The 17,274-nt window shown below is 39.3% G+C and overlaps 1 protein-coding gene across 1 annotated transcript in view; it reads left to right on the top strand.

Moving 5' to 3' along the window:
• LOC148830782 (metabotropic glutamate receptor 4-like) overlaps positions 1-16,697 on the top strand; it is a 330,655-nt gene extending 313,958 nt beyond the window's left edge. The window contains exons 9-10 of the mRNA XM_088921144.1: positions 8,043-8,289; positions 13,455-16,697. Coding sequence (XP_088777270.1) covers positions 8,043-8,289; positions 13,455-13,504 — 297 coding nt within the window. The 3' untranslated portion in view covers positions 13,505-16,697. The remainder of the gene's footprint in view (positions 1-8,042; positions 8,290-13,454) is intronic.
• Positions 16,698-17,274: the final 577 nt, after the last annotated feature.

Raw genomic sequence — 17,274 nt, 5'->3', positions numbered from 1 at the left:
ATGTGTCTACTTTTCTTTATCTCTTTTATGTTGAATTCAAAGTTTTGGACTTCTGCAGTGATTACCATACAGTACCTAACCTAACATTACCTAATGTGGCTTAGATTAGTTAAAGTTTTGAAAACGCGCTATTAGCTTAGCTTAGCTACCAGCAACCAAAAATGGGTTAATCCTTTTTTTGTAGCTTTTTGTATATACTTTTATTTTTTTGACAAGCTGCTGAGAGAAATACCTACAATTTTCTGTCAGCTACTGGAATCTTTTGGCAGCAGCTGGGAGATGCTGCTATCAGATCAGTTCAACTGTTGATTTTCAAGCTGACAGGGATCAGTGAGATGACATGTCATTGATACTGACCAGAGTTGTGTTTCACATACAATTCTCAATGGCTGGGAATGTTGTGTCAATGCTGTGAGGTCTTCTAAGAAGTTCGCCACGACTGCATCTAAGGATAGCTCCTTGAAAGTGATGGATCATTCTTTGCTTTATATTACACACTTTGTGGCATACCAGAGTGATAAAATGATAAACAAACTTGGATTCCTCATTTTTGTCAAATCATTTCACACATTCAAAATGTCACCAAAAGTACTGACTGCTTACAACATTGTTTTTCCACACTGATCATTCTACAAAGATCATTTTCAGAAATCAAATACTGTAGACATTTTACAGCAAATATTTGAAGAGAAATAAGAATTTTCAACATTTATGTCTGGTCATGAGATGCACCACACTGCCAGAGATTAAAAACTATGTTTTTAAGGGATGAGCATATTTGAAAGGTTTAAGACAGCTTGAAATTTCTAAAAGCTATTGTTAAATTACTAGTGTTAATTTTAGTAATTATACTAAATGAAATGTATTTAACTATCTTATAAAAAATGCACCTGTTAGCTGACATGGACTACAGTACCTCCTGACAACATGAGGAGCTGATGAAACCAGCTGGTTTGAAGAATAAGATAAAAAAAATATTTTTTAACTCTCTCTATATTGTCCTTAAAAATGTAGTTTCTGGTCACTGATACTGATGGGGTGTGTCTCAGGCTTTGCTTTAGATAGGCTATGCTCATGTCGAAAACCCTTGATTATTTCTAATTTTTTCAGCTGCTCAAAATCGCTAGTTCTGAGTAAGGGGATGTGAGTAACAATAATCAATCCTTCCATCCATTTTACAATCAATTTGTTCAATTCCGGGTCACAGGGGGTGCCGGGGCCTATCCTGGCAAGTGATGGCACAAGACAGGAAACACCCTGGATGGATTGTCAATCCATTGCAGGACACACACAGACACGCCAAGACCAATTTTCCCAAAAGCTAATTAATCTACCAGTATGTTTCTGGAGGAAATCAAAGCACCAAGAGGAATCCCACACAAACATGGGGAGCACATACAAGCTCCACACAGACAGCACCACAGGAGTTGATCCCATAGTCCCTCTGCTGCAATGCAGCAATGCTAGCCACCATGCCACCATGCTGCCCAAGTCACAATAATCTGAAACATCAGATTTACACAAGCTAAATTAAGATCTTTATTTCCCTGAAATGTTTTTTTTTTTAATCTGAAGTAGGGCTTTGGCATTTTCAGCAGATTGCTTCACTCTTCAAGCAGTCATCACAATGTACTGTGTTTATCACTTTGCCTGATGGATTGCAGATTGCTACATGAATCAAGTGACCTTTTTGTGAGATGCCATGCGACACAAAAATATTTGCTATGACAAAACACAAAAATATTTGCTTTGACAAAATTATCCACAACAGCTGTAATACAGCAGCTCCAGAAAAAAAAGACTGCATCTTAACCCTGCAAAGCATTGCAATCAGCTGAGGTCTAGTCTTGCCTGCTCTCCTACTATGTCATATTGCCATTGCACATACAGGTACAGTAGCAATACTTTTGACTAGAATCTGCACCTAATAAAAGTTGTTAAAATTTGTGTCATGGCTTCCAGTGAACGTGTAGACATTCTGATTCATGTTTTGTCTTTGTTTGCACTAATAAAACTCAAATCATTCAAAACAGAATTCATTCAGTTAAAAAAAATAGGCATTTAAATACAAAATAACTGATTATGAATTCTATGGGTTCATTTAGATTTAGTCAATGTACAGTATGACTCTGTGATATGGGTTTTATCAAGTTATCAATTCTCAATTGAGAATGAGCTTTGGAAAATAATTCTTTTTTTTTGCTTCCTTGATCCTTGATCACCTTTCATAGTTATCACCCCTGTGCCAATTGGGACCGGGAGAGAATTAGCTCAAGAGTCACAAGAGTCTGTCAGGTTGTCTGGTAGCTAAGAGAGTACCCTGGGTGACTGATTCTAACCCTGCAGTGCAAAGCCAATTGTTAGTCACCATCTGCGAAATGCCAGTCACAAATGTCTATTGACGTAACCCAAGACCAAACTTGCAAAATCTGGATCATAAAGCTACTAACCTTTGCTTGGAATGAACACCTTTACTTGTTGAGACACTCAGAAGAGAAAAAAAGTTGTGAGAAAAAAAACTGCAGGATGTTAGATGCATTGATGTGCTCTATTTATCTGCATGAACTTATTTTTTTTAAGTCTCCTAAACAGGCTTAAAAAACAAAAATAGTGCATGCCACATTTGTCTGAAAGGTCTAATAGAGCACAATTAACAATAATTAGTATGTCCTATGGCAGCTTTGCAGTGATCCGTAACAGAGTAAATGATGGGGGCACTGCTATAATACAAGGAAGGAAATCAGGCATTCAATTACTATCACCTTAACAAAAGGAATGTCTCCTACTGCTCATCCAGTACGTTTCAAGTTCTGGCACAAGGCAATTCAATTCCTGCCGTTTCACAAATGTGAACCACAGGCCTACTCTTTTGAATGCATCAATTACCATTACTCTGAATTTAGGGTTTTTGTAAAATAAAAGGCAGTTCTCTTTTGAACAGATGGATAAAGAAGTGCTATACAGTAAGTACATAAAGGAACTCCCATATTACAGAGACTGAAGTTCTACTGTATATTTATCTAAATAAAACTACAAATATTCAAAAGAAAATGCAAAGACCTGCACTGTAAAATTTTATTAAATACTTTACATGTGTGATCAGCAACCCTGGTTTTCATTCCTGACGTTAGTTACTTAATTGAACTAATTATTTGGGCAACAACTATTTTTATTGGCTCGAATAAGGAGCTATGTCAGCACGCAGGCCGCAAAGGAGCACGTAGAAGTCAATTCTATGGGAAAAATTTTTGGCAATCCTAACATTTCGGCAGTGGAGCCTCTTCAGATGGTTTAGCAAAGGGGGTTCAAAGAACCACAGAAATCTGGGAGGCAAATTCCAGGAAAAATTGCAGAAGGTTAAATACATATCTATATCTGAATATAAAGATTTTATATACAAATTAGAAAATAATTGGAAGGTGCAAACCTAGTTTATGGATAATTTGCGCCTGGTATCTTATAAAAGGTTGCAGACAAAAACGTCAGTGTAATCATGGCTGGGACAGGTAAAATGGGGAACTTGAAATCGACATGGATTGATCTTTGAGTGTCAATATAGTGACAATATCCTGGAAAGACACAGCCAGTCTCTTTCCTGTTTCAGCAATTTAAATATCTGGATGCTTTCTGCAAGATGTACAATGAATGAGCTGCTAGACAAACATGTTGTCTTGAGCGATCTTGAAATGGCCAGAGGGGATAAACTGTATACAGTATGGGTGTGCTGCTGAATAGATATTTGCAGGGTAGTAGCAGCTTCTGTTGCAAAAAGGAGCCTGATATGAATGGTGGCAGGGGAAGTTAAGGACAAGTGAACAAGTGGACAATTAGAAAAGTGTGTATGCCAAGCATATATAATAACAAGTAGTTCAGGTGGGTAGCTGCGTCAGCATGCGTAGGCTGCAAAGGAACACGTAATAGGTTTATTCCATGCTGAAAAAAGGAAGAAAGAAGGAAAACACTCTCCAATGTAGATGGCTCTCTCCCTTTTTCACAGTTCCTTAGGCTACGATGATTATGCAGCGACGACATCGACTTCCAGAACCAAGCCCTCAAAATGTACTCCTTTTTCATTAACAGAGGATATCCCGGCAGTGTTATTGACAGGGCCCTTGCCCGAGCCAAAAACACCCCTCGGACCATCAACTCAATCAGGAACTCACACGGTAACAACCGCATTCCTTTGGTGTTTCCCTACCACCCCAACACACTTCCTATCCCCAGGACTATTAACGACAACTTTTCCATCCTACAGGATGATCCCTCCATTGGGGCCCTCTTTTCTGAACTCCCCATCATCTCATATCGCCGACCACCTAATCTGCACAACCTTCTTGTTCACAGCTCCCTTGACCGCCCTCAGCAACCATCCACACCAGGCACTTTCCCTTGCAACAGAGCTCACTGTATCACCTGCAAGTACACATCTAACACCACACTCATTCAAGGCCCCTCAGGACAATTCTGGATCACCCCGATGGCATCTTGTACCTCCAGCAACCTTATTTACTGTATCTTTTGCAGTAAATGCCCAGCCATCTACATTGGAGAGTGTTTTCCTTCTTTCTTCTTTTTTTTCAGCATGGAATAAACCTATTACTTGTTCCTATATAATAAGAATGCCATCTCATGAGACAAAATGAGTTTAATTTCTGTCTTGCAATCTATAATGATAGAGCATTATTAATGCAGTGCAAACAGCCTGATTCTCAGTGACCTCTACTATTATTAATAATGTTTATAAACACCATTTTCATATAAAGAAAATTGTAATAATGTACAACTATGTGTAAATAGTTAGTTTATTATTCATTTATGAAGTCATGTCATTTACCAAACCGCTTTATACCATATGGTGTCACGGCAATCTGGAGCCTAGTTGGCAAGCAACGAGTGCAAGGCAGGGTACATGGGGCGCCAGTCCATTGCAGAGCAAGTGCAAGCCAATAATACATGGGGACAATTTGGAGGCCACAGTAAAGGCGGAGGGGGGAAAGTTCGCCCGGACACCGGGATAACTCCCTACTCCTATCTAGAAATGCCTGGGGATCTTTAATGGCCTCTGAGTGTCAGGACCTCGGTTTAACATCCCCCCCACTATACTGGGGCATTAGGACTTACATAGAAAGTAGGGTGAGCGCCCCCCGCTGGTCCCACTAACACCACCTCCAGCAGCAACAATAGCTTCCCAGGAGGTCTCACATCCACGTACTGACCCTTCTCAACCCTGCTTAGCTTCAGTGGGTAACCAGTTGAGAGCTGCGGGGTGATATGGCTGCTGGCTCTCATTTGTGAAGTGTTATGTGCATTTTCTTAATTAAGGTACTAACATTTTCTCTGCACCTCTATATAGTGCAGATCTTGCAAGGCTTGTTGGATGACACACTAGTAGCATAGTACTTGTATATGAGAAATTAACAGAAACTTTCACCCTGTACTAATATAATGAAGTTGAAGTTTTGACTTAAATATGAAGGGAAGTTATAGAGAGTTGGTTGGTCTTTGGTTGATCTGCCATGTGACAGGGAAGTACTTCTGTGTAAATAGACAGTCTTCAATATCCATTTCAATATCTGTTGGCCATGACAACAGAGGGAGAGCGATGGCTCTACTCACTGCTATTGTTACCAGAGAATTATTCTGCTACTCCAGCCTCTCTCCCTACTCTATAAACTATCTAATTAATGTGACTCTGTTGTGAAAATGCTGAGAACAAACTGAAAAAACAAACAAACAGCAGCAGAATAATAACCCCACCAGCCTCTAAATGTTCCATGAAACATGAAATTTTCATAAGATTATTTGTTTTTATGGGGAATGCTAAGAGCAACACAGAACGTGAATCCACAGTGAATGAAATAATTGACTAGACTGGGGAAAGTGTTTTAAGGTTGATGAAGCAGCGATATTAAACTCAGCATTGCAGAAAATTAACAAACAAGAGGTGGTCACAGCAGTTCGGCTTCGTGTGTGGGGGAATGAAAGAGAAAATAGGGAAAAAAAGAAAAGGAAATAGAGATTTGATTACAAGATGCTCTGAGATGTGCTCTGGTGGCTGTGAGAAGGAATTAAAAGACTGCATTGGGGAGTGAGCAGCTACTGTCCACATCCCTGTGCTTCATAAAGAAGTCATACTCCAGATCCTTAGAGGAGGTGAGACAGCAGTAGCTCTAAGCTATTTTTTAAATCCACAAGTACAAGTCACAAGCTCCCTGTTATCTGGGCTAATGCTAACCACAGGCTCCAGAACACTGGGATTATCCATGGCTATCAATGGCTAAGATATTTAGACACCTTCATCTATTTTACAAACTAGTCCAAATTTCAGCAAGCATTTTGCATACTTGTACTGTAAATACTGTATACAGTATACTCTAAACATGAGAAGAAACATACTATCATTCCTGAAGTGGACTGTGGTGTTATTTTTTTCCAGTCATCTGCAATTATAGTAATCCATAGTAGGTTGATTACTTATCTTTAACTCCTCAGTTGTGAAAGACTAGGAAAAATAACCAATCAACTATTTTGTTTTAATACAAATGCCAGTTGAAACCAGTCTGATTTAACAGTCTGATTGAATCAGCTTACTCATTTTTGCTTATTAGACCAGCATTCTAAAACTGTATACAGTAACACTAAGCACCTAATTTCTTAGCTCATACTAAATCAATAGCCTGTGTCTCTTTTGTACAGCTCAAGATTTATGCAATCAGTTGCCTTTTTTTGATTTTTCACTCCCTAGTTTTTAATAATTGAGACATTGAAGACTAACAAACCTGCTTACTTGCTACTGCTGACATTATGTACATCCTGGAATAGTATGGAGACAGTGCTATAAAGATGTCCAAAGTGATAGCTTGTGTTTTTATTATTTAATAACATCTGGAATCACCAGTTATTTTTGTTTGTTATACGTAACTGATTTGGAATTGTGTTCATTGCCATCATGTCTCAGCTCACAGCTTTATAGAAGGCCAGAAGTGTGGGCAGACTCCTTCAACTCCCACCTCCAAGAACTCATTCTTTAGCACATCACAGGCAGCGCAGCCAAGTGTACAGCTAGGTGTGCTGCTGACAGCCAAGACAGCCCTGGTCCCACCTTACACTCAGTGGTACTGGTGCTAGGGGAATCCCAGTTACAGTCAGTTTGTGACATAACCCAGGCTTGAATCCTCAATGTCTGGTCCTAGAGTGCAACCTGCACTCAAGTGAGTGCCATTACTAGTTAAGCTCCTGTGGAGGCCCATCTTGTATTTAAAATCCATTTGTGGCCTAGGTGAGACATGCGTGATGGCCATTGCTATGGAGATTATTAGCCAATTATTCCATTAGTATTCCATTTCATATCGTACATAGAACACGACCGCATTTTGCATTTTTACTTTGTGAGCCAAAAATCTATTATAGAAGAAATCAAGCACTCCAGACATCATTGTGTTTCTCTGCTACCCTGGATAATAGAAGACCTAAACGATTTGAACACAGTAATGCTTTCAGAATGCTCTCAGCTAGCAATGAAGAGGCTGTTGGGGTCAGAATGTTGGCCATTATTGAGTTGATTATCAGCAAGGAGCCAGCAAAGTGGTCATAATACTGTGTAAGCATACAGCATCACAATGAAATAAACTCATTGTACAGTATAACACCACAGATTAAAGAATGAATAGAAATTGGGACTATTTCTTACATAGCTGGTCATTTATTACCAAAAATAATGGTGAATCAGGTAGTAATGACATTTTGCAAATGTGTTCCAGGGGTGCCATTTTTCAAAATGATTAAATGCTCCGAAACCTTCTTCTAATATCAGTAAATGCTTGTTAAACAAGGAAAGATGGTTGTTGCCAAAAACAAAACAAAACAAAACAATGCAAGCCTGCACCTTATTCTGGTAAACCAAGCAGAAGCTTCAGTAATAACAAGACAGACTACCCTGTACAGTGAAGTGAAACCTACATCTTTCATTTACAAACACTGGTGTCAGGTGAATGGTAATACTGTATGTTGCAATGAGCATTTGTGTTTCTCTGGTCTCTCAGATGTACATCCAGACGACCACTCTGACGATCTCAGTCAGCCTGAGTGCCTCGGTGTCTCTGGGGATGCTCTACATGCCGAAGGTCTACATCGTGCTCTTCCACCCTGAGCAGAATGTGCCCAAGCGCAAGCGCAGTCTGAAGGCTGTGGTGACGGCAGCGACCATGTCCAACAAGTTCACCCAGAAGGGCAGCTTCCGGCCCAATGGAGAAGCCAAGTCCGAGCTATGCGAGAGCCTGGAAACACAAGGTGATCAAGACAGGAGGGGCAGCTTCTATCCCTAGTACTGTCATATTAACATGATTAGACCTGGTCTAGAGAAAACATGGCTGCAGCAAAATGAGTTGAGACAGCTACACCTGTATCTCGTTACCATATGTGGTCCTTGAGAAAGCTGATATTTTTTTTAACATTGGGCAGTAAGCATTGTAAAAAAATGAAAACTCCTTTAAAGGGGGTAGAGACATGCTTATTTTAACGTGACAGAAGTTTTTACGTGTATTGGACCTGTTTAAACAAAACACCATGCCATGTACTAGGTCAACACTGACTTTAAGTTAACATTGGTTCAGCTTAGACTCTGTTTCTGAAGCTTGTTTAATTGAGATTACTTTAATTAGTCATTCATTTACTAGCATAGGGTTCATTAAACACACATATTATAATAATAACATGAAATAAATTTGCAGTATGATGCAAGTCTAACTCGTTATGTTAGTTACCTTCCTGAAACATTTGATCATACTGTATATTCAGGTCTTTAATAGCTGCCAGTACACAGATGCCAATAGAGTGCCCACAGCTCTGAAGGGCTGTGGTTCTGTACCATATCGAGAGATAATGGTTTTCAAATCTGATTCAGCAAAAACTACTCAGAATGTGCTCCAAACATCTTGTAACAGTTTCCTTCTTCTTAGAAATATACCCTGTGTATGGAGTATACTGACGCTCAAGTTTCAAACACTTAGATTCAGCTGATTATCGTGTCCATAAATTTCTGGGTTCCCAAATAAACTCATTCACCCTCTCAAACAATGCACTGACCTGTAATTATCAGAAAAGCAGTTTAGAAGCAAGAAACAGAGCGTGAAATTAAGGATGCGTGGTCTTTAGTCTCCTACCCTAACTGTGAGTCCTTTTCTTGCTTTGAGTTTCAAAGGCCCATTGACTAACTGCGACCTTCTGTGCTTGTACTAGCTTGCTGAAGGAAAGAAACGCTGTGAGTGGCTCTGACTTATGAACTCAGGTAATGGAGACACAGCCTGACTCTCTTCTGCTTTAGCAGCCTTTTTAGAAGATTAGGTTCACCTGCCTAAGTGACCTAACAGTTTTGGGGGACAGGTGCACCTGCCCCAACAAATCTGATACCAGGTGCTCTGTAAGGAGCCAAAATGTTACATTAGAATGCTTGAGGCCCAGTGCATCCTTGTGATGTAACGCATACATCCCTGCATATGTCCCTTCTTTCAACCCACTCACAATTCAGGAGCACAAGTTAGGATGGGGACATGGATTGCCATGTTGATGGAGAAAGCATCAATCTACCCAAAACTGAGGTACAATTGATAACCCTGCTTCCCCCCTAATTTGCTTCTCTCATTGACAAACTGAGGAATTTGCTATAATAAGGCATGCAACCACAATAAGAGGGGAGAGAGAAAGACAGATGGGACTGCCAACTCCAATTCTTTCTGGACCATCTATTTTTTATCTGGAGCTCGCAGCGCATAAATATTTAAATAGGGTTCATTTATCACTGCGACTCAGGGGGAGGGGAGCTGGGTTCAATATAAAGAGCACCCTCCTCCTTTGCTATGCAGCTGTCATCAACTGGCCCTGGTCAGATTTATCCAGGCTGACTCATAGAATGAGCTAACACAGGTCTCGACAAGATTGGTGGCAGTGTACTGTGATTACACAGCAGCCCAGCCAAGCTGATGACGGAGACTTTGTTATTAAAAGATTCCTCCTTCCTTTCTTACTCTGGCCTCGTGAGTATCACCAGGAGTATCAACAGCAGCTTGCCCTGAGTAACGTCTCCCTGACCCTGGTCAGACTGTCCGCCAGATGATCAACGTGATGCAGGACTCTTCGATGCATTTCTGTTCATCCTCGAGGGCATTTTTTCTGTGCATGGGAGAAAGTGAAATATTTTCTTGTTCTTTCTCTTCAGATCTATTTTGATAATTTTCACAAGTGACTTTAAAGCAATATGCTGTTGCATTCAGCATAAAAATAAAAATCTGTGTCTATGACTTAATTCATAAATGCGAAGAACTGGCAGTGACTTTTTTATCATAAGTAGCATGAAAATTTGTTAGAGTATCTATTAGTCCAACATAAACATAGCATGACACCCATTTTATACTTGAGTTAGAAAATGGCTAAACTTAATACGTAGTCTCCAAAAATGCAGCTTTTGTAACAGAAGGCAGATATTACAGTTTCTTAACAGCAAACAGAAGAACAACTTTTCCTCTCTCTGATTAAATCTGATTTTGAATTTAATGCAATTTGCCACATGTAATTATGCCAACAAAAGATATGCATTTTCCTGCTCACGGAAGAGCCAGAACCTATCCCGGCAACCAATGGGCGCAAAGCAGGATACACCAGGTTCACAACAGGGTCAGTTAGCATATTAATATGTCTCTGGACTGGGGGAAGAAACTGGAGCACCTGGAGGAAACCCACACGAACATGGGGAGAACATACAGTACAAACTCCCCACAGACAGCACCCCAGGTCTAGAACTGTACCCATGGCTCAAGAGCTGCAAGGCAGCAATGCTGAACACTGCACCACCATGCTGCCCCAACAATTTCATTGGAAAGTAAATTACACCTAATTGTAAAATGGGTAATGTACAGTATGTTCGATTTTTCTCTTTTCCATTTCAAATTACACAAAAATAGATATGCTTAATTATCATCTGCATGACATTTTTTTCTAGAACAATAGTGAATCTGCCCAAATTTCTCAACGAGGGAATTGTGGCAGTTGATGGCCATTAGTCACTTGTTTTATCAAATTTTAAAGAACGGAAAATCCTTTATGCAAAGCAGGCACCTTTTTGTAAAGCCATCAATGTGTAACAAGGATCTTAGATAGTCAAATGTCAAAATCTGTTTTATTTCTCATTCTTTCTAAAGCAGATTGGGAATGAATATTTATGAGCATGAATGCTGCGGCTGTTTTCTTCAGTCTTGCCAAGTCCCCCCCCCCCCCTTTAAGATAGACTTCTGGCTCAGTCACTGCTCTTTCACTTCAAGTAATTCAGTTATTGAAAGATGTGGGGCAAAACTAGAATAAAAGACCCTCTCTGAAGAGGAATGTTAGATTGACACCTGAGCATCCATCCTGTCAAAAGACATTATTTTTCTTATTACAGGAAAACGGAATATATTTTGTTTGTGGTGACTTAAATAAAGAAAAGCAATACCATTGCTTGTCTTTAATGCTGATCATATTATGTCTTTTGCAGAGATGACTGTTATAGTCTTAAGCTGAATATTTCCTAAGAGCATACAGGTGTCAAGAAGTCAAAGCAACACATACTGTACCCATTCTGTTAAGCACTGCCAATTTATGTTAAATCAAAATGCCCGGTGTAGGATAGTTTCTAGGTCAGATGGGCTGACAAGATGAGGGAAGAAATATTTGAAGATGACTGAAAAAATTTCACTGTTACATGTTAGTGCATACCGGTGTTGTTTCCTTTGTGTATAGTGACTTTAGTAAGTGCTATAACTCTATTAAAAAAAAGTAACACTCCAGATAACACACAGAGCCCTTTAATGATTATCCTCCAATATAGGGTAACGATACTGTACCTACAAATACAGTGTATCCTGCGGTGCTGATAACCCTGTTCTTTTCACTCAGTGTTTGTACTTGTTTATGCACAGATGCAATACTAGTGTGGTCTTCTACTACTGTTTTATCCATCGTGTTAGAAGCTAATAATTAATCCTGATAAATCTGCATTTTGTAGTACATAAAGTAGCTTTGTAGCTTAATGGATGTGTAGAAATGAACAAATGATGTAATTGATGAGAACTACCTGACAGTGAGTTAATTACATTTGATTGGCACATGTAATCGATTAGCTACAGCACTTGTCATTGGCTGCTCATGTGCAGCTTGAGTTGGTGGTGGCAAAGATTTTGGAGATTCTGATCAAGACGATTTAAAGAGTGATAAATGGCAGGCTTAAGCTACTCTCATTCAAACTAAGATGGATTGAGGAGAATAGTAGCAGTCAAATGTTATAAGAGGAAAAAACAAGTGGTGGAGGCTTTGAGCAAATGCCTGATGCTCCTAGAACACATGCACTATAACTCCTAATTGTTTGAGATGTCAAAGGCAATTGTATAAAAGTGTACATATCAGCCTTCTGCATGAGTGTCTGCACAAGGACCTGCATGATTCACATGGCACAGCTGCTAGATACTGCTGTGTTTGTGTCTGATCCCTTTTGTGCATGGTATGTTTTTGGACTATGGTTTTTGCTTGTTTTTTAAGACATTTTTATTAGGACTTCATATAAGTGTCAGAATATGACAGGTATGAATGGGATTATATATACAGTATATTGTGCATATTCAGGACCTCTCCTGTTAGTGTGTCAATGCCCAGTTTTCACACACTTTGTGGAAAACTATATGAAATTGCATTGTGCTTACAGAGACAATTTTTGTTTCTCTTGTCACTACATAGTGCTGCTTTCAGTCTTTTCCTTTGAATCATGCGCATCGGCGAGTGAGTAAATAGGTTTTCACTCATTCACTGCTGCCCAGACAAAGCTGAACTTCTCAGTACTTCAGACCTTGCAGTACAGGGTGGGCAGACACAAACCACATTTTCACATGCCTAGGAAATGCAAAAGAAGAAAAGCTAAGTGTTTCAGCTTAAAAAAATATTGCAGGTTTCAATGGAGGCCAAATATGACACAGGAAAACCAGTTAGGTAAAAAAAAACAGCAGACATACAAAACTAGGGTGACGGCAATGTTTTCTTTTGTTGTTGAATTAATCCTTTTTTACCCTGCACAAATCAAACCATGCTAGTTGTTCAACAGTAGCTAGCCAAGACTACTGTATACAGGAGTGTGCAAATATTTCATACAATTGGCAAAGCTAAATATAAAAATGTTATCTCATCCCATTCTACATAATTGCCCTGTTGATCCTGTTATGGTCAATTAGTTTCCTGTGTTTCCCTAGTTTGAAACTTGGTGAGGAAAGAATCATTTGGAGTTTTTCGTTTTTGGAACAGAAGACAGTGTCCGCTACAATGACTTGGTGTGCATGGGCAAATCAAAGGGTTGACTTAGGCTTGAAGTATTTTGTTTCGTACTGTCCTCTCTGCATCATGGTCTCCCTCTCTGTCTGTTTCTCTTCTTCTCCTCACAGTGTTGGCTTCCAAGCAAACTTACATCAGCTACAGCAACCATGCAATCTAACACCGGGGACGCCCACTCCCAGTGACAGGGTCTGACCTCGCACAGGAGAGCTCACCACGCTGAAATATGATGACTGAAAACAAGGAAAAATGGGGATTACAATAAAAAAAAATTTAAATGCAAATGAAAGAGAATCAGGGGACTAGGCATGGCAATTCAATGCCACAGAAGCTGCAGGGAAAGGTCCTTGGGGGTCACTAAGGATGAGGTGGTGTCCTAGCGACCGACAGAGGCAACAGACAGCGAAGTTTCCAAGGTAACTGCAGAAGATTACTTCAGGATGGAGTTTTCCTTCTGGAGTTGATAACACAGTTTGCTTTTGTTTTCGAGATGTCTTTGCTGAAGTTGACTTGAGCTTCTTTGTGGGAACGACACCGAAACTGAAGCCGTGTTTTATTTTGTGTATGTGTGCTATTGTATTTTGCAAGCTTTGTGAACAGTAAATAACACTCCTTCTACCTGCTATGATAATACCTTGAAGGTGAAAAACGGTGAAGGTAGTGAAGACAGAATACAGGAAATTCTTGGTTTTAGCTCTTTTTGTGTTTAGGTTTTTAATCATACCAGCAGGACACCAGTGGCTGATAATTAAGGGAGGGCATTAAACCTGGAGAGCTAACCTAAACAGAGTGTTGTCTAATACTGTATGTGTCAATCCATATTCAGTGTCTGCAAGAATGATTCAGGCAATCTTAATTTCTATTTATTCATCATGTTTACTTGGTGAAGAAAAATGATGCAAAGGATGGAACAAGCTACTTTAAGAAAAAACGTAGAAAAAACTAAACTAAGATATTAAGTCTAAGCAAAGTATTTTCATTTCAAATGAAGGCAGCAGTGCCCTTTCCTGTTTCAGTAGATCTGTATTGTACATCACAGCAGACCAGGAAATGAAGACAAAATGGCCTTGTAAAGAGTTGTGAATAGGAGTGTTTGTTTTACTTGGTATGTAGAAGCTGCAGCTACAGTATCTTACTCCCACCTTCACTATAGGCCAAAGTAATATTATAGGCTTCAGTAATGGAACTGCTCCTGGTTTTCAATGAAGGAGCTGTGCTCATGTGGGGTTATTTCTGCTAAAGGCCCAAGGACACCTCTACTCAACAGGTGTTGAGTAGATCAGCATCCACGCAAGTACTTGGTCAGATGATTCTGAACACATTTTTGATTGGAAATGATGGCAAGAGGATCAGGAGATTTTAACTATGAATATCTATAGCATACCATTAAATAAAAAGACAGCATTACAGTTGGAAGTCCATATTGTCTTCAGGTTTTGGACAACCTGTACTAATAAAAATCTGATAGGAAATGTGAGCCATTTCTAGTCCTGCAGGTTAAGAATCCGTAATGTGCATCTCAGCTGCAGCTGTGCACTGCATAATTGTTTTGGGCATGCCTTATATATTTGGTTTGATGCATAACCTTTTTTGTTAATAATAAATATTAATTGCAGTGAAAAGCATTTAATAATAAAATCTAAATATTAAACACATATCATTAGCTTTTTCTTTGTAACCCTCACAAGCAATGTAAAGGATTATGAAAGCAATCAATGTAGGACTGCCTGAACAGTTGTTGTGGACATTGTATACAGATGTTTAGCATGTCTGTAAGAATACATTATGTGCACTGTGTTGTTTAAAGTGTTGGGAATGCAAAATGTCTGTGCATTTTGGTAGAATAATGTGAAAATGTGGTGTTACCTCTCCTAGTTGAATGCCCACTGACTATGCACTCTGCCAGAGTGACAGGGTTTAGTGATTTTTGCTTTCATATTTAGTCTATTTTAATCTAAGGCTCATTAACCCTAATGTAATGAAACTATTCCGCTAGCACATTATATCTTAAACTCAACACTGACCCTACATCAAACACCTTATGTAGTAGAATGTGCTTCAGGTGTAGCTCAGGCCTCTAGGCCCCACTGCCTCCCCTCTTTGTGTTAGCTAAGCCACACTGCCACCAAAATAGCCAGTCTTTCCACCAAGCAAGTAATAACAAGTAAAGTTATGAACTCAACATTGTTCACAAAACCATAGGACACAGAGCAAATTAAATTATCCTTATATAAAACAATCTTGCCTTTGAATTTGAATCACTAAATAGCGTGATCATTTGAAGTCCTTCTTTTTACAGAATTAGTTTTATGCTTGAACCAGACTGCCTTACAACTTGCAAGGTTTTCTTCCCAGAGAATTAAAAAAAACAGAAAGGCTGAGTTGTGTTGTAAGACTGATGCATAGGTAGGATGTATAGCTATTTTGTTTAAGAACGTTTAGGGTCTAATTCTTTTAATAGCCGAAACACTGCAAAAAATGTTTTGCAGTTGTATATTTTAGGTTTTCTGATGTTCTTTGTTTCACCTTACCCTTCTGTGTCAAAACTGGAACTTCGTTTTAGGTTTCTCTCTAGATGTCAAATCACTGTGGAGGAAATACCACAATGACTGTTGCCTAGAAGGGGGTGAAAATAAGATAACAAAGCAAGGAAACAAACTCATTGCATTTTGCTAGGCTGTGCAAACATACTACAATAGTCAGGTACTGTACCAAGGTATCATTTAGAAGCTTTTTAATGACCACCAGGTGCTATTATCTCTTCAAAGGTTCCATTTTGCAAGGCAAAACAGAGATCATTCTTACTTGTACCATCTTCATGCCACATTGTGTAAAAATGTCAGCAACCCCTAAGACCAATGGTTTTATAAGCTCCAGAAGGAAACCGGCCGAAGTTAAGATTTTTAAAATAAAACATGCGAAGGACAGAATGACTAATTTTCTGCAATCTTCCGCTCTTCACTTCAACAAAACGGCAGATACTGTATTACAGCAACATCGAGAAAACATTTTTCTTTAAGAAATTAGTGGGATTGTTTGTGATTGTGTATTAAAAAAGGTTTACTGCTTTTCATTTTCCCCTCTATTTTATTCTTTTCAACACTTTGTCTGTGTTGCAAAATAGAGTATGTAAGTGCTGACCAAATTAAATGGCAAGTTCATGTATGTTATTAAAATGGATTGATAATGTCTGCTTTATGTACTGACCAATTAAAAAAAACAAAAAAATACACAAAAAAAGAATTACAGTGCCTGGATATTTATGAATTATCTATAAAAATCAGACAAAAAAAGGTGTAGAGCATGTTCATTTTTATACAAAAAATATTTCTAATAAAATACTGTTTTGCAAATATGAGGTTTGTCTCTTTTTTAAGCTTTTACATCTTCTATCAGTGAGTTAAATGTTCAGAAGCATTTTTAGTATTTTTCAATTCATTTCAGCTTCAAGTAATGTGCAACAAAATCATCTGTCTGTCACGAACAGTTCTTTCCGGGCCCTATGCAGACGACACAATCCAGAATTGTGAGGAAACACTGGGGAAAAAATCATGCAGGAGAAGGGTATGGCGACAGGGGGGCGTGTCCAAGGGGTGCAGGTGTCCAGGGGTAGTGATTCCGGGGCGAACAATCAAAGACAAAGTCCAAACAGGGAATCCAAAACAGAAGAGAAGTCCAATGCCAGACGATCCATCCAAGGGAATTAAAAACCAGGAGCTGGGTTGGGACCGGCGGAGGGAATCAGGAACAGAAGGTTAAAACCATAACGGAGCCAGACGCAGCAGGACCCGGGCTCTCACAAAGCGGAATTCAATGAGGAACCAGGAGTGACGTCTGCGTCTGGCTTTTAAGGTGGAACGGAAATAGGGAACAGGTGCGGGAAGGGAGAGAACGAGGAAGGGCTGGAGCACCCTTAAGAGGAGGAGTAGC

Source organism: Atractosteus spatula, chromosome 7 (genome assembly GCF_055471065.1).
Source record: "Atractosteus spatula isolate fAtrSpa1 chromosome 7, fAtrSpa1.hap1, whole genome shotgun sequence".
NCBI lineage: Eukaryota > Metazoa > Chordata > Actinopteri > Semionotiformes > Lepisosteidae > Atractosteus > Atractosteus spatula.
Note: the sequence above shows the minus strand (reverse complement) of the source record. Positions and strands in the feature narration are given on the sequence as shown.